The following is an 18,659-nucleotide window of genomic DNA, read 5'->3' as shown; positions in this document are numbered from 1 at the left end:
GGAAGACTCAGGGGGGCCCGGGGTGGATGCCGCAAGCAACCCCTTGCAGCTAATACTGCTTATAACAAACCAAAGTAGCAATTACTATTGTTATTCCCAGTTTAGTGGTGAGGACAGAGAGCTTAAGTCATTTGCACAAGGTCTCACAGCTAGTAAATAGCAGAGCCAAGATCTGAATAACCATTTTGTTAAAAAGCATAGTTCAGGCTCTTCATTTGAATGTTACAAGACGGTGTTACTTCTCATAATTTAAAAAATATTTCAAAACTTCAAACGGCCAATCTACAAAAATGTAATTTGAATACAATCTAGAGACAGAGATGGAAAAAAATGCAGAATATGTTATCACAAGTAAAGGTGGTTATCAAATTAAAACAAATATCTAGTGTGTTAGACAACACTGCTGCTTATAGTAAGTCAGATGTGGCCTTTTATCTGTGAGTTTTCACCGAAGGTTAATTTATGTGGCTGTCTATTTTTGCTTCCCTCCTTTCCCCCACCTTTCAAACAGGAGAGATTTACAAATAGTGCTTGAGCATCATGGAGCTTCTAGGTTCTACTTTAGCGGCAACTTATGCCCACCCTAGACCAACACCAGCCAACTTCCTACCAGCCATCAGTGCCATGGCCTCAAGCTATAGGGACTGCTTCCCCCACTGCAATCTGACCCGTAGTCTGAGCCTGCCTTGGAGACCAAGCACGTACTACAAAGCAGCCTCCAACTCGCCAGCCTTGGACCCGTACTGCACCAGATCTCAGAGGGTGTCCGAGAGCACCACGCTTCCCTTTGTTTCCAACAGAACCACACTCTTCACCAGGTATACTCCCGATGATTGGTACAGGTCCAACTTAACCAACTTTCAAGAATCCAACACTTCCCGACACAATTCAGAGAGACTAAGGATAGATACATCTCGCTTGATTCAAGACAAATATCAACAAACGAGAAAAACCCAGGCAGACTCCACCCAAAATCTGGGAGAACGAGTCAACGACATAGGATTTTGGAAATCTGAAATCACTCATGAGTTGGATGCAATGATTGGAGAGACAAATGAACTAACCGATATTAAGAAAAAACTGGAGAGGGCTTTGATGGAGACAGAAGCCCCTCTTCAGGTAACTATAAGACCTTATTAAAAGGACACTGCATTTTTATGATTATAACCCAGTCGTTGAATTTCTGAGGTTATTTATCTATTGAATTATATTTCGCTTCACCTGTAGAAGCCAAGCCCTTGTCAATAAATCTGTACCGGGTTTCAGTGATGATAAAACCATTGCCATTTTTCTCACATTATACCGAACAACCATTTAAGTAGAAAGAATTCTGGAATTCCCTGGCGGTCCAGCGGTTAGGACTCAGTGCTTTCACTGCTGAGGGCGCAGGTTCAGTCCCTGGTTGGGGAACTAAGATCCTGCAAGCCCAGTGGTACGGCCAAGAAAGAAAAAAAAGTAGAGAGAATTCTGCATGCAAAGCAAAGGAAGCTAATTAAAGCGACACTCTTAAGACACACAGTATTTTATGGTGAAAATGCCATCTTCCCATCTCTTAAATAGGCTGCTTGGTTGTTGCTGTCCCAGGATTAACATAAACGTTGTTTGAGAGGAAAAAAACTTTTTTTTTTAGTCTGTGTCATGAAATGCCTTCTGTATGTATGTTATGATTCCACTTCAGGCACAGTGAAATGATCAAATTAGAGCTTCTTAGGAATGGAATGAGTTTGGTTAAATAGAGAGATGGGATAGAAGTTAAGCCAGTTTTGGTCCTAGAGACAGTCTTTCAGTTGGTTGCTGGCCTCTGACCAGGCTTCTGAATGGAGATCAAATTACCTTTAATCCTCTGAGTGTGCGATGGGCCCCCCGACCCCATTCTATCCACCACCGTTGGAAGAAGACATTCTGTATGTGAAGATGTCCAAATGATGCAGATTATTTTAGAAGTTGCGTATATGTGAATGGGCAAAGCGAACACTATTTTTCTCCATGTTTGTGTGACTCATTTTCCTGGTGATAAGCATTTTCAATAGGTCTTTTTTTTTTTTTCTTTATGGCATCCATAGTAGAAGAGATTAGAGAATCGAAGAGCTAGAAGTCTAGTGGTTTGGGGGGTTTGCTGGAGACCCCTGCACACTGTAGCTTCTTACTGCACCCCTCCTCCCCACTAAACACAAGTGCACACAAATACACACGACCACAGAAGTCCTGAGAAAGGTCGACAGGACACTAATGATATTCTTTTAAAAGAACTCACCATGAATAGCTTTTTGGGATCAGAAGCCCTCCCATACTTTCTCTGAGCTCTAGATCATTTTGAGGATTCCTGGTCTACTCTACAATACATCCCCTCCCACCCCACCCACCACTTACTTTAATGAACACTTAAAATGACAGCCACTTACCTTTTACTTAATTTCCAGAGGAGATTCAATTTCTTCCCTTGACACTCCTTTCAGTGATGACTGCTTTCAATGAGATGGGCATAATTTAAATTTCTTTTCTGCAGTTTTTGTCCAGATATCTTGTGTGTTTAAACATTTACAATCAGCACGGTATCAGAAGATCCCAATTAAAATGAGAATTAGTCCCATGAACAGATACAGCTCAAAAGAGGAAACACTGATGATCAACTGTATAGAAGACAAAAACATTAAAACTCAATAATAAAAATGCAAACTCAGTCAATGAAGTAACCATCTTTGGCTTACCAAATTTGCAAAAATGAAAACTGATAGTGTGTAGGGTTGGCAAAAGTGCAGAAGACGGACACTTCGGATATTGCTAGTAGACTATGGTTGAGTAGAAATTTCCTGGAAAGCAATTTCGTAATACACATTAAAATAATCAGAGTTCCCTTCAACCCATTCATTCATCTTCTAGTCAGTGTACATTATACTATTAAAAAATTAGAGATTCACTCCAAGATTTTGTTCAATGACATCATATCCAGATTACAGTGTACATACTATTATATTTTATGCTTTTTAAAAATTTAACATTATAGTCATCCCATGTCATGAAATACTCTTTGAAAAAAGTATTTTTAACATTTACATAACGTTATTTCATGCATAATTTAGTTGTTGGCTATCTAAGCTGTTTTCCATTGGAGTCATTGATGTACTTTGTCTCAAAGACTATTTCAAGTCTACTATTTAACTACAATCCTAAAAAGCATAAAATTATGAGGGCATTATAACTTCTGTTAAAAACAAACCAAACTGGTAGGAGTATGGATAACTCATTTTTGACTTCTCTCTACTTTTTCTCTTTAATGAATAAAGCATATTATTTTTATAATTAGGAAAACAATAAATGGTACTTTAACAATAATCACCTGGATTTTTGGCTACACAAATATTTTGAGGTCTTTAAATAATCATTTGTTTCTTCCTCACTCTTCTCAGTGGAAAATATTTGGAAATAAGATCTTGAAGACTATGATTTGGGTTATTGAACTATTTCTCTAGAAGGAATTGATGCCAAATAATTTTCTCAGATGCTGATTTGTGGGGATTAAGTAGAGACCATCTGCTTCAGTTTGTCAACTTTCCAAATTAGGAATTTTTTTCAAACTCTTTACCTTTTCACTAGCAGCAGGGATTCACTTAGTTATCACACTGAGTTTCTTGTTTGATTTCCAGCAAAATGGCTTGAAAAGTTGATATTGGGAGCATCTATTGACGTGTTTTAGAAACAGGTTATTAGAAGTGCTAGTCACTGATTTTAGTCAGTTTGTATTAGTGTTTTTCATTATTTGTGTATCTATAGGTAGCCCGGGAATGTCTATTTCATCGAGAGAAGAGAATGGGAATCGATCTAGTTCATGATGAAGTGGAAACAGAGTTGCTGATGGTAAATATGGGGCAAACCCTTCAATAACAAGAAACCTCTTGCAAATGTGCGTTTAATGTTTAATGTATAGAAACAAAAAATGATGTTATGTAAAGACACAGTAAGGAGTTATAGTATCAGATATTTATGGCATTTAGAAAAGATACATTTTATTTTATTTTTTATTGAAGTATAGTTGATTTACAATGTTGTGTTAGTTTCTGGTGTACAGCAAAGTGATTCAGTTATACATTATATATATGTATATTCTTTTTCATATTCTTTTCCATTATGGTTTATTACAAGATACTGAATATAGTTTCCTGTGCTATACAGTAGGACTTTGTTGTTTATTTTATTTTTTTAGAAAAGATACATTTTTGGGGGGTTATGAAAGTAATAGATATTTATTGACAGAATTTGAAAAATGCAGTAAACGATAAATATAAAAATCACCTAAGTTCAATTAGACAGAAATGACTGTTAATGTTAGAGTATTTCAGTCTTTTTAATAATCATACTTAGGTAGACACCACCCAACTTAAAGACACACAGACATATCTTCCAGATTAGAATTATACTGCTTCTATGCATTTGAATAGTGCTTTTTTTGTTGGATAAATGCCCAACAAAAAAAGCATGCTGTTTATTCTTAAATATAGATGTGGAAAGGCAGTGCTGTGTTTTTTTAGAAGACAATGTTTTAGAACATTTTTAGGTTCACAGCCAAATTGAGGGGAAGGTCCAGAGGTTTCCCATGTGGCCTCTGCCTCCACACATGCATAGTTCTGATAACTGTATGTATTTCTGATTATTTCCTTAGGATACATTTCTAAAACTGTAATCCACGCATCAGAGGGTATATGCATTTGGACAGCTTTTGATAAGCCATCTGGGAGCTTATAGTTGTATCTGATCTAGGGTGCTGGTCCTCCCACTAGGCTCTCTCCCACCTTCCACCAATTAAAGATGGTTTTGTTCTGAGTTCTCTGACCTTTACCTCCTAGGCTCTCTCCCACAAGATCTCTGCCATTCCTTAAGATTTCAGCCCTTAGGTACCTGGGACCCTTCCCAGTCTCTTTTTTTTAGCCCGGATACTCAATTAAGCATTCGTTCTGCATCCCCAAGTGCCAAACATATGTACGTTGGTAACTCATTTTTTGGTTCACATTCATGAAGCTTAAAAGTGAACTTTTCTTTGACACTGATGCCTTCTGCCTTCCGCTTCCTATTGATGGTACTGTTACTGGTTCTATGACTCCATCCCAAGAGGGTTCTGCTCTGAGACAGTATTGAATAGAACCCTGATACCAGCATGCAAAGAATGTCTGGGTGGATTTTCACCACCAGCAGCAAGAAATGCCTTCCCCGTCTGGGATTTCCGCCTCTACATGGCTTGTAGGACCCCAGCCCCCTCACAACCAGCCGGGTGATGGGTCAGCTTCAAGTGACTCAGGAGCAAATACTGAGAATGCACATCTTTAAGGAAACACCGCTGCTTCCCAAGCTCAGGGATGAGTGAGAATTTGAGAATGTCGTCCTCAAAACACACTGTCTATAGAAATGGAGGGCTTGCTCCTATAGGTGCCATTTGCCATGATCCAGATTCCATTTGGACTTCTAGTTTGATTTTTAAAGTGTGATTTCAGTAGCCTATTCTACCTGTTAAGAGTGTGATAGTTTACCCACTTACCCCAAACTTAAAAAGGCTCAGTTAAGCCTTTAAGTTTGTATGTATCTGTGGATACATAGAACCACAGGAAGCAGGGTCTGGGTTTAGCAATGAGGTCCCAGAAATGATTGTATATCCACAGTTCAGCCGAGAGTTAGCACACATCCATGCGTGTGGTCAGAACTCAGGGTTCTTGTGACCTGGCGAGTATTCCTCAGCCAAGAAGAGGGTGGAGCCCACATCGTACATGAGGATTAAGTTCTAAATCATACTTTGTGACCCATGTCGCATGATAAGTCCTACCCTTTAGTACTAGAGATCTTACCATCTGCGAGGCACAAAACTATCTACCCCACAGCATAGAAAGGAAGGTATTATTACCCTTAGTTTATAACTTGCCTTTGCTCCCAGCATTTGCAAAGGCAGCATTGGAGCTGGGCTATCTGATACCAGAGCACGTCTTTAACCACTATTCCACCCAAGACTCAGGAGGGTGAGGCAACAGGAGGGGGTTTGCTTGAGGTGAGGGCATGCCAAAAGCTGTGAAGTCTCTATTCTACTTCCCCGCTCCGCCACCCCATCCCAAGACCACAGCTCCCAAGAGGAGAACCGTAAGAGATGCTTCGCTAAGGTTTCGCCTGCTCAGATAGTAGGATTAATTCAAGGTTCTTCAAATGCTTGGATGTGATTCCTTGTTCTCATTCCATCTTAAGTCACAATGTAATCATTTTGGCCACTGAGACTCTGAGAAACTCAGAGAAGTCACTGCCACCCTTTTATTCGTGGGGTCTATTTTTCCTCCCCAAGTTCAGGATCCTGAAGGGGTGGCACCACTTGCCAGGCTCCTAGTGTGTGGTTCTTGGCTTTTCTGCCATGACCTTCATTTCCCTGGGTGTCAGGTGGCAGCTATTGGTCTGATTACATCTGGTCTCTTCTCACACTTCTGCCCTCTGTCTGTACCCACCACCTTCCGGCAAACTTTCTTCTCACGGGAGATTGAGGGAATAAGGCCCTTGCCCCGCATTCACTTCACGGAGGCATTTCCAGACCAGCCCCGCGTGTGAGTGCGGATTAGTAGGTAAGTTAGCGTTGGGGACAGTTACAAAAGTCTTTGGTTTCAGGCATTCCCTATTCCCAGGAAACCTTCTGCTTCCAACCACGATGTTCACCATATGACATTATTTAAATTCAAATATAAAAATTAGTGTTGAAGGGTTTTTTTATAGCAAGAGTCTCATTAAATGTAATTTTTTCCACTGAAAGTTCCAGGAATTCCCTCTGTGTGAATTGTGTACACATAGCATAAAAGCTCACTGGGATTTTGGGTTTTAAGTGGTGTTTTCTAAGCAGTATTCCATGTATCCTTTGCCAACACCTCCATGAAATGGCTACACACACACATACACACACACATACACAAACACACACACACACACCAAGCCACAGAGAAAGATGAAGACCGAACAACAAAAAAAATCAAAGACGCGCACAACCTACAGTGAGAATGTGTGAGAAATCCTTGCTGCCTGTAAGGGCAGGGGGACTTGATAACATGTCATGGGAATTCAGTTTTTCATTTACTCCAATCATTCAGAGTATCAAAGAATCAGGCAGGAGGGTTATTACTGAAATAAACTCTAGGCATAATATTTTTATGTTAACCAATTAAACAATAAAAGAATAAGAAGACTATATAGTTGAGTAATAATTAACATTGGAGTGAAGAGGACTCTAAAATCAAATGAACAAAGGCAGAAACCCAAAGGGAACATTTGATAGTTTGACGTCATAGAAACCATAAATGTCTATATATCAAAAACACCGCACACGAAATATAAAGGCAAGGGCCAAACTGGTGAAAAAAATATATATGTGTCATATAATGGGAAAGGATTGAATTTTAAATACAAGAATATTTATAAATAAGAGAAACATAACAGAAAATATAGACAAGCACATGAACAGGTGGTTCACAAGAGAAGGAAGTCAAATCATGAACAAATACCCAGTCAAAATATTAACCTGCAAATCTGAACAAGTGTGCTTTTATTGGGGGGTGGTCTTTCATGTTGGCAAAGATTGAGAGGAATCATAGTGTCTCCTGGGTGTGTGAGGTGAGGAAACTCACACTCATTTATTGTTGTAAACGGGTACAACTTTTCTGAAGGGCAATTTGTTTGTACTTGTCAAAACCTTGAAAAAAGGCATCCCCTTTGGTGGTGTCCAAATATTTTTGAGCTTGTTCATCACAGTATAGTTTTATGTCATGGGAAAGTGTTCAAGTTTCATGTTCAGTGTTCAGTATGATGGTATGATCACTTTTCACTTGAAAAAGTGGTAGCGATGGTTATGTGCACTTTCTAAATGTCTTCTAGGTGCTATTTTGGGTTCCTAAATTTTCTAATGTGAATATGAATTTCAGAGGGAAGTAAATATTTATTTAAAAAATCTCTGCTACAACACAAAATCTACAAAATCTCTGCCCTACATGTAACAGTATATACATCCTAGCGGCATCAAAATGCCATGTGCGTGGTCAAGCAGAGTGGCATGGAGAGTGCAGATTTCATACGAGTACAGCAGCTGGGCTGCAGTGCGGAGGCAGGACAAGGGGAGAGCTGGCCTCCTAGGGTGGAGGCTGGCCTCCGTTTGGAACAAAAAGCTGGGTCTTTTGGAGGTCACATGCACTGCCTGAGAGAACTGCCTTTTAGGCTGTCCTTTTCCCTTCCAGATTCACTTTTCTTGGAAGGATACTTAGTATAGTAGAAGCCATGCATTAAATTCAACCTTGTGTATCACCAGAATTTGATTGATTGATTGACTGATTCAATTAAAGACCAGAGATAAAAAATAAAGAAAACTCCTAAAATTTTACCCCTGTCCCAACTTGTTCCATAATATATTTCCCTAAAGCCCTGTAAAGGGTGAATCTCAGTCTAATATTAAGACAGCAATATCGTGGGGGCGTATAGGTAAATAAGTGGGTATAAAATTCTTTTCTTGTTTTACTTCACGATTTTCCCAGAAACAAAGATTTCCTTCATCAATGTTTTGTTACATTGTTGACTCTGAATGTTATGTTCAATATCAAAACATTAATGTGGCTTTTTTTTTTTACTTGAGTAGGAGGTTGATATTATTCTGTGTTGTCAAGAAAGGATGAAGCTGCATTTGGACAAGGCCATTGCCCAACTGGCGTAAGAGCTTTTACCTCTCTATACAGTTGAAACTCTATCATGAAACTATACTTCCACGCTTCCCAATCAGATTTCTCTTAGCTTCTTATGTAAGGATTTCTTATACATGGACACACATCGCATGCACATACACGTTTTTATTTAGAAGGTAAAATGAGTACTTGGGGTACTTACTTTAAATTTTTATTTGAAGAGATAATTTTTGCAATGCTTCAGAAAGGATTTTTATCCTACCTTGAAGTGTGGCTAAGGTTTCTTTTAACTCAAAAGACTTTTATTCTTTGATAAGAGATAGACTTCTCCATGTGCAGCCCGACAGCTGGAAAAGCGATGAACTGTGGCACACTTTTCTATTTACTTTCCACTTCTCCTTAAAAACTCAGCCTTTTCCGGTTTCTCGGCAACCCTGGTACATGGTCCTCGGTGCTGTGATTACACCACTGCGTTCACTGCATCCATTGCACTGTAATTGTTCACCCGTCCTACTCTCTAGCAGAATACAAATTCTTCTTCTCTTGGCAATAGTAGACAGTAGGTACTTAATATTTATAGTGGGGGTTGGGGGCAAAGAATAATAGTCAGAGGAGGGTTTGAAGCAATGATAACAGCTGTCAGCATAGAAAAAAATATTGGCCGAGCCTGTCACCTTATAGGACTAGAAAGGTCAACGTTCATTTGGTGACGGCCATGGAAAGAAGTAGTGTTGAATATGTCACACAGAGGAAATGATGATTCTGCCTATACTGATGTTGTCAGGGGTAGCGTGTGATGTAGCCAAAGGAATAGTTGTTCTAAAGGTGGCGGTTCTTCTCACTCAGTCTGCTGACCATCAGGATTCATGCTGTGAAGGTTGGTGAGATTCAGATGGCTGAGATCTCTCTCAAGCTGCGATGGGAAGGGCTCCTTAATTCAGAAATCGGTGAGGATAGCTGAGGATTGGCTAAGGATGACCGACTGCCACTTCCGATATTCATTTCTGGTTTCTGCTCCCTGGAAATTGCAGAAACAGTTTAGGGTGGTTCCAACGATTGTTCTGTTTTCTTCTGGTCCAGTTCCTAATCCTCATTTTTTTCGTAATCTAAAATCTGCTGTCCATCTTCCATGTCCTTTACTTTTTAATCCACAGTGGGCAAAATGCCCACCTCATTTCCTGGGGTGGTCTCTCCAGGGTCTGTGGGAGCCGGTATCTCTAACATGGTTACTGGGCTCGGTCCAGCAAAGGTGATGGGAGGAAGGTTTTCAGCTCCACTTGTCTTGAAGGAACAATTAAGGAAGGAACGTGAGATGGGCTTGGATCTCAGCTGAGAATGGAATCTCATTAGAAACCAACATGCGGGCCTAGGTCTCTCCCATCTTGGGCTTTAAGACGGTGGATGGATAGAAGGCCTTCCTAAGGAGGCTCTGAGGTCAGGTCAGAGGAGGTCAAGGGTGTCAGCCCAAGAGAGGAAGCCTGGGGAGCATCTTGGTCCCAGACCACAGATGAGAAAGACCTAAGAATCCCAGAGTTTCAACCCAGTAACCTGAACTCTGAAGCAGCGGGGATGCAGCTTCCTCTCCTTTCATCCTCTGCGCACACACGCTGATTTAGAATTCACAAAATGCAGACGACCTGTGTGCCGCTACCCTCGTTTCCACTTTACACACAACAACACAAAGAGCTTTGACAGGTCAAGTGACTTACCTGAAGGCACAGGCCAAGTTAAAGAGAATTAGCCCCTTCAGTTCCACACAGGCTTTCCTGGGTGGCTCCCCTATGCCAAGACCTTTTTTGGGCTCCGGGAATGGAGAAATGTCTAGGATCATCCAGTTCTCTGGCTTTTTCAGATGCTCTCTGTATGCGATTGCCCAATTTTTATTTCTAGCCCAGACCTTTCTCCCCAATTCCAACAACCCACTTGGTACCTCCGCTTGGATGTTTTAATGGACACTCAAATGTAAAGCAAGACCTGCTGTCTTCTCCCCCAGCCCTCCAACCCACCCATAGATTTGCCCACCTCTGCTGATGGAATCCTGCTATTCCAATGACTCAACTTTGGCTTTTTTTTTTTTTTTTGCTCCAGAGTCTGTGCTCTTTATTTATTTCTTTTTTAACATCTTTATTGGAGTATAGTTGCTTTACAATGGTGTGTTAGTTTCTGCTTTATAACGAAGTGAATCAGCTATACATATACATATATCCCCATATCCCCTCCCTCTTGCATCTCCCTCCCTCCCTCCCTATCCCACCCCTCTAGGTGGTCACAAAGCACCGAGCTGATCTCCCTGTGCTATGCGGCTGCTTCCCACTCGCCATCTATTTTACATTTGGTCATGTATATAAGTCCTGGTTCCATCTTTAAAGCATCTCCAGAATCTGAGCACTTCTCACCTCCTTCACTGTCGCCCCTTTGGTCCAAGCCACCACCGTCTCTCACCTGGGTAGCCTCACCGGTCTGCTCACGGGGTCTCTCTGTCCCCTGTAGTCCGTTCTTAACCCCACACCAGAATGATCCTCTAAGATTGTAAGTCGGTGGTCTCTCATTCCACTCAGAGGAAAACCTGACACATTCCAATGGGCAGCAAGGTCTGGTTCTCCCTCTGCAAGTCTTGGTATCACCTCCTTGAGGAGAGTCCTACCCTGACCATCCTATTTAGAATCATCGCTCACATTCCTGGGCCCCTTTTTCCTGCTTTGTTTTCTGCATTGTTCTGCTAACAAACCACAGGATTTGCTTATTCCTTATGGGGACGGCCTGTCACCCCCCTGTAGGATGTGAGCTCCTCTAGGGAAGAGACGTTTGCTTTGTCCGTGATGCATCCTGGCGCAGAGTAGGCACTCTGTAATGATATGTGGAATGGACTATGCCACAAGTCAAGACGTGGCTCACCTGTCACTCACGCCTGCCCCACCGGCCTGTCTCTTTGGGACTGAGCTGCCTGCCGGGTCCTCTCTCTGCATGGCAGGGCAGGAACGCCAGGCATCTCAGAGCTCGCCAAGTCCTCTTCCTTCCCAGGAGGGTTCTGGTGGGAGCAGGAGCCTGGGGGCTGCCAATTCCTGGCCTCTTTCCACACGCTGACTCCTGCTGGGGAGGTCCATTTTGACCCTCGGTTTCTACCTCCAGGCTTGGCACAACTGCAAAGTGAGGTCATTTACAGCTGGAGAGAGGCTGGCTGTGAATACCTCCTAACTTCTCAGGGAATTGCACTCTAGGAATGGAGGAGAGAGGGGTTAGGATGTAGCTGAGGAAAAGGAAGAAGGAAAGGGAGGCACAGATGTAGACAGATTGCTCCAAACCAGTGTCCTGTCTGGAGCGGTTTGGGTACTAGGAAGATGGGCCCCAGCCTGGGGGAGCTCCAGATACCAATTTCTGTGTGTCTGCACGTCTCATGCCCATGGAAGGGACAGTGTGGGCAGGGCTCTCATCACCCACATGTAGGGACAGCTCCAGGGGAAGCTGCTTTTAATGGAGAAGTTGGACATTGTGGGAAGGAGGAGAGACCCAGAGAGCAGTCACGGGTGCGCGTGGGGGGGGTGGAGGTGGGTCCCCACCCTGAAGGGCCGTCATGCTTCCTCCTGTGACATTGTTCCCTTAGCCTGAAGCTCCGTCTCCCCTCTGTGTTTTAGAGCCAACAGAGCTTCCCAGCACGAGCTGGAGAAGGACCTGAGTGACAAACAGGCGGCCTACCGCATCGACGATAAATGCCACCACCTGCGAAACACGTCGGACGGCGTCAGCTACTTCCGCGGAGTGGAGAGGGTGGATGCCATGTAAGTAGGCGCATGCCGCCTCTGTGATTTCCATGTCACTTAATTCATTCTCTCTCCTTTCAAAAGGATGCAGCACACAGGTAAATCGGAGATCCTGGGAGGATGCGGAAAGGTAAGAGGCACCTGCTATGGACCGGTTGTCAGTAAGCACGGTGTTCTGCAGACACTTGCATCCTTTAATCTTTTGTAGAAGAATATTCATTGTTTATATTTCTGACTGTGAAAATAGCACCTGCTTGAGGCAGAAAGACCTAGAAAACACAGTTAAGCACAAAGAAAATAAAATGTTACCAGTGTATCGGATGCCCTGGACGTGGGCCGGGGGTGGGAAGTACAAGCTGAAAAACAGCTGAATGTTGAATAATTTATTTCCACTCTTTCTTAGACCTGCCCCATCCATGGTTTCTTTGCCAGGCCCCTGGATACGATCTTGGGTTGATGCTCTTTTCTCTATGAGAGGGCCTGTCTTTCTGCATCTTGATAACCCTGTTATCTTTCTTTACCATCTTATAAAAATGGTCCTGTTGCTTTCACATCTCTTTGGAAAATGGTGACATAGAACATTTAAAAAAATCAACTTGATTGAGGTGAAATTCACCTATGCTAAAATGCATTTGGCGTTAGTGTATATTTTGATGAGTTTTAACAAATTTCTATGCCTGTGTAACCATGACCACACTCATGGCCCCTCCCCCTTTTAAAGGGACTCCCTTTAAAGCTCCCTTTGGGGCTGGTCACCCCAAAGCAGCCCCCCCTTTTAGCTCTCCTGTAATAGGAGCAGCAATGGGTACCAACTTTGTCGTTTAGATTCTTCAGGTGTGAATCAGATTCAGACCCTAAGTCCTAAGTGGTCCCCATGAAGTGCCTCTTACTTAATTTGAGGAGAGCAGGAAGCATCTTCCTTTTCTCCTTCTGGGGTGGACATTGCGGGGGGGCGGGTGGGCTGGGATCGAACCACACACACTCTGACCACTTGGTCCTCCATAAAGGGCCTCATCTATTTCCAGCATGAATTCTTAGCCGTCTCTTACAGGGTATCAGGGTATGGAGCACATAGGATGTTATTTTTGGTCATCATGGCCTGAGCTAAAACCTTAACTGACAGTAAGAGTCTCATTTGATATCCTATTACACCATCAAGCAAAGAAACCACACAGAGAGGCCCAATATTAACAATTTACTGTCAGTCCTTCCAGTATTCTTTCACTCGTGTAGATACCGATTTATATTGTTAAAGACTGGTATTACACGTGTGCTGTTTGTATAGCCTGTCTGATTCTTCACTTCAGGATATGTCAAAAACGTTGTCTGTGAAAATATTCTTCTACAGCATGAGTTTGCATGCTGTATGGATCACTTTTTAAAAGGTACCATAATTTACTCAAATTTTTCTTTACTTTGGGACATTTTAGGGTGTTTCCAGTGTTTCAGGGATTGGCATAAACACTGCTAAAAACGAATCTCCTTACATACACATCTTTGGGTTATTTCCTTAGGATCAATTTCTGAAGTGGATTGATACAGAGATTAGCATGACCCCTGCACCGTGATGGTGTGCCAATTCAGGAAGCATTCTGTATCTTTCGTCCTGGGGATATAAAGTACAGCATGGTGACTGGTTAACAATACTCTATTGCATATTTGAAAGTTGCTAAGACAGTAGCTCTTAAAAATTCTCATTCAAGAAAAAAGGTTTGTAACTGTGTGTGATGGTGGACGTTGTTAGCTAGACTTACTGTGGTGACCATTTTGCAATGTATCCATAAATCAAATCATTATGTTGCACACCTGAAACTAATATAATGTTATATGTCAATTAGATGTCAATAAAAACACTTTCTAAAGTGGAATTTCTGCGTTATGCACATTTGCTCTCCGGCATGGCCCTACCAATTCAACTTTCCTACCTGCAGGATGAGAGAATCTTTTTCTAAACACGTTCACCAGAAAATTATCATTCTCTTCATTCTTTGTTATTCTGACAAAGGCTTGTTAATTTGTTGTTGTTTTCATTAGTACCACTTTGATTAGTCCTGAGGTTGAATATTTTTTCGTAACGCTTATGGGGCCGGTGAGACACGTTTCTAATGAAGGGACATACTCGTACCCTTCCCCAATCCCTTCCCCCGCCCCCGCACATTGGCAGAGAACTTAATTTATGCTGCGGATTGACAGAGAGTAAGCAGTCAAACAAGGAGCAATTAAGAAAAGTTTAAAAGAAGCTTTGCTCTGATGTTTACACTTCATGCAGTAAAACCAGGATCAAGTGATTGGGGTTTTTTTCTTTCTCAGGATGAACGGTCGCCTACAGAAAATCTAGGCTGATTCGTCATTGTTTCCGTTGTCTGGGTCTATTTCCTTTTTCTTCAGGGTCTCAGTGCCCGAGTCCTGGGCCAAATTAACCGACGACAATATTCTTCGCTCCCAGAGCGAGCGAGCTGCCTCTGCGAAACTAAGAGACGACGTCCAGAACCTGCTGGTGGTGACAGCCAACGAGATGTGGCATCAGTTCAACAAAGTGAACCTGGCTTTCACCAGCCGCATTGCTGAGACTGCAGATGCTAAAAATAAGATTCAGATTCACCTCTCAAAGGTAAAGCCAAGCACTGGGAGGCCCCCGCAGCTGACCTGGATAGATAGAGCAGGGGGCCCTGGGACCACACATCTCCACCATAAGGCACATGACTTCCTGGCCATACAGACTAGGAAAACTGAAAACCGGTACAAAGTGCACCATTTATTTTAGCCAGGTAGCCAGGTGTCAACATGAAGTTGGAATCCAACATGAATTGGAAATGGGAACACAAAGAATGCACTATGTCATGAAAGGTTCCTAGTATTTAATAGAAACAAAAATATTATTATTAACGTTTAATGAATCACCGTATGTAACTAGGAAGTGAGTTTATTTTTAGGACATATGGTAGGGATGTTTTCTGTTAAATTATTTCAGGCCTTTTTTTCTGGAATACAAAACCAAATACAGGAAACTATTAAGTGGTTCGAAATGTTTCTGATATTGAACTTTTTAAAGTGCTTTAAGTATAAGTGTTTTATAAGGACAATAAGATGAAACAGTTAGGCAGAATTCGTGGGTTTCAAGATAAACAAGGTGCTCTTGCTTTTTTTAGTGTCGGTCTTGGAGTTCTTATTATTTCTGTGGATTAGGCTGCATATAGTTTTTTGGTTTTGTTTCTTCATTTAATTTTTATTTTATACTGGAGTCTAGTTGATTTATAATGTTGTGTTAGTTTCAGGTGTAGTGGTTCAGTTATCCATATATACATATTCATTCTTTTTCAGATTCTTTTCCAATATAGGTTATTGCAGAATATTGAGTAGTTTCATTTCTCTTTTTAAGAACCTTACCATGTTGGCTCTGTTGCTCTCAGGAGATATTATCCTATTGAGGGCACTGTGTTTTCCCAGGCTGCAGTAATTTACCTTTCCTTCTCATGGTGTCTTCTTTGGGTTATACACATCTGTTGGGTCAGACAGCTTCTACATCCAGGGAAGGGAAGAGAGAAGGATAAAATGTAGTTTTTGTCCCAGGAAGCTTATATTTGTGGAGAAGGTGCACGTAATATGAAAAGCTCATGCACAGTGAAAAACAATAGAAAATTACAGATCATGGTTGCCAAATAGCCAATACAGAAATTGTTCTGGGAGTTTGGAGGAAGAAGCAAACATTCAGGTAGAACAACATCATGAACAAAGCCTCGGGAGGTATAGCCAATCAGAGGCTGAGTCAGGTCTGTAAAGAGACCCGTCTGGCTGGCACAGACGGTGTGTGTCCCTAGAGAGAGAAGCTTGGAAAGGCAGGTGGAGCCAGACCGTGGAAGTCATTGATGGGAAGGCGTCCCCTGGGCAGTGAGGGGCCATCTAAAGGCCTTTTATCCATAGAAGGCTGACATGATGGAGTCCCTTTGTTCAACAAATTTTTGTTTACTACTGTATTAGTTTGCTCTGGCTGCCATAACAAAGCCCTACAGACTGGGTGGCTTAAACAACAGAAATTTATTTTCTCACAGTCCTGGAGGCTGAAGTCTGAGATCAAGTTATCAGTGGGGTTGGTTTCTCCTGAGGCCTCTCTCCTAGGCTTGTAGATGGACGCCTTCTCCCACATCATCACGTGGTCTTCCCTCCATGCCTGTCTGTCTCCTAATCTCTCTTTATAAGGACACCAGTCAGACTGGATGAGGACCAACACTAATGACCTCATTAAAGAACTTCATTAGCTGTTTAAAGGCTCTACCTTCAAATACAATCACATTCCGAGGTCTGGGGGTTAGGACTTCAACATATGGATTTTGGGGGGTTGAGGAGGATAGAATTCAACTCATAACAGCTACATTCAAGGTGCTGTGCCAGGGGCTTTGGGGTGTACACACATAACGACTCACTGACTCTGCCATCTTGTGTCTTGTGTGAGACAAGACACGTACGTAGAAAATGATAAGTTCCATCAGAAAAGTGCAGAAAGAACCCTTTGGAGCTACAGATAAAAGGTTCAGTTTGTTTAGCAGAAGGAGCAGTTATTTCCAGTGGTGAGAGATGGGGGTGGCTTCGTGGAGCGGGGAGCCCTTGAGGGTGGCCTTGGTGATAGAACAGTGTAATGATTTTCAGCAGGTGGTTGAAAGCTTGGAAGAGAGAGCAAAGCTTAACTGACAGGGGTAAGAGTTCCTGGCTTTCACAAGTGCTGAAGCTGTGTGGTTACAAGAGGTCTCTGCAGGGAGAAAGGAGGTAGCAGAGAAGGGGTCAAGGGCAGCACCTTGCACTGGGGTGAGGAGAAGGAGTTAGAGAGAAAATCGGGGATTAGGATAGCAGTTGGCCAGAGAGGTAAGCAAGGCGAGGGTTTCAAGGGGAGGGACACTCCAAAGAGGCCTCATCATTGATTTTGAGCACGTGGTCTCACCAGGGCAACCAGGGCCAGAGACAGGATACGGGGGCCGCTGGGAGGTTAGGTGGGTGGCATGTGGAGGGAGTAGGGAAGGCCATTGCTGAGTCCATGTGGCTGTGAACTTGAGGAGAGGCTGGGAAGGTACCAGCCGGAGAGGACCCGGTGGGATTGGATGAGAGCGTGGTGGGGAAGGCATGAGGGTTCAAAGGAATTTGGGTGATGCTTGGGGGGCATCTCCAGGCCACAGGAAAGCGGCTGAAGAAGAGGGGACTAATGGGGGGGTGTGGAGACGGGGGGGGCTGAGGTCAAGGTTGTAGGCGAAGGAGAAGGCAGGGTTTTCAGAGCACACGAAGGGGGCTTGCTTGTCAGAAGAGGAAGAGGAACCAGGGAGGGATCCAGGTTTAGGTAACCGGGGGGACCTTCTTTAAGGAGAGAAGGATATAAAATTGGGATCACCAGATTACCAGTGCTCCTCCCTTGCAAGTGAGTCACCCCAGAGCTTGACCTTGATTTGCTTCAAGGCAAATCCTCCCCTAGCAGGAAAACCTCTCTGAGATTAGTGAGGAGAGACAGCGGGAAGATAAAGAAGCAAGGATGCACTGATGTGGGAGGGAAGCGGGGACCCTCGAAGCTCCTGGCCTCCCTTTGTTCAGAGTCACATACGAATGTGTATCAGTAAATATCTAACAGCCGGTGATCTGAGGGAAAAGGAGAAAACGAGCTCGGATGTGCGGCGTTCGCTAACTTCTGTGGCCTAAATGCTCGCACGCTGAGTCGGGAGGAGATGCTCTCCAAAGGGTGGGAGCAGGTGCCGTACCTCCCACTGCGGGTCCCGGGATGGGGCTGGTAGGAGGAGGCCCTCAGACAACCCTCCTCCCCATCAGAGGGGGAGGCCCGGCCACAAATGCATGGGTCGGGGAGCAGGTTGTTGAGGGCACGACACCAAAGCCTCGGGCGTTTGCTTCTCCTGGTACAGACCCTGCAGGAGATTTTCCAGATGGAGATGACCATCGAATCCGTCAAGAAGGCCATCAAAGACAAGTCTGCCTTCCTGAAGGTGGCTCAGACCAGGCTGGATGAGCGTACGCGGAGGCCCAACATAGAGCTCTGCAGAGACATGGCTCAGCTGCGGTGAGCAGGGGAGAGGCGAGGGGGCGAGGCCCAGGTGGGGGTCACGGTGATGGGGAGGGGGGCACCCTCAGGGCCAGCTCGGGCTCCTCTGGGGAAACCCCCAGGCTGCCGGCAGCTCTGAGCTCCTAAGGCTCGTCCACCAGCACGCGGGGACGTGGAGCGGCCTAGTGACGGTCA

General features: G+C 43.4%; 1 protein-coding gene across 2 annotated transcripts in view; it reads left to right on the top strand.

Annotated features, from left to right (window-relative positions):
• Positions 1 to 18,659, top strand: part of TEKT3 (tektin 3) — a 182,416-nt gene that overhangs the window by 155,363 nt on the left and 8,394 nt on the right. For both annotated transcript variants that reach the window (XM_036836133.1, XM_036836134.1), the window contains 6 exons: positions 512 to 1,119; positions 3,772 to 3,855; positions 8,633 to 8,703; positions 12,308 to 12,451; positions 14,822 to 15,044; positions 18,328 to 18,482. In XM_036836133.1, coding sequence (XP_036692028.1) covers positions 541 to 1,119; positions 3,772 to 3,855; positions 8,633 to 8,703; positions 12,308 to 12,451; positions 14,822 to 15,044; positions 18,328 to 18,482 — 1,256 coding nt within the window. In that variant the 5' untranslated portion in view covers positions 512 to 540. The remainder of the gene's footprint in view (positions 1 to 511; positions 1,120 to 3,771; positions 3,856 to 8,632; positions 8,704 to 12,307; positions 12,452 to 14,821; positions 15,045 to 18,327; positions 18,483 to 18,659) is intronic.

Source organism: Balaenoptera musculus, chromosome 20 (assembly GCF_009873245.2).
Source record: "Balaenoptera musculus isolate JJ_BM4_2016_0621 chromosome 20, mBalMus1.pri.v3, whole genome shotgun sequence".
In the NCBI taxonomy this organism is placed as follows: Eukaryota; Metazoa; Chordata; class Mammalia; order Artiodactyla; family Balaenopteridae; genus Balaenoptera; species Balaenoptera musculus.
Note: the sequence above shows the minus strand (reverse complement) of the source record. Positions and strands in the feature narration are given on the sequence as shown.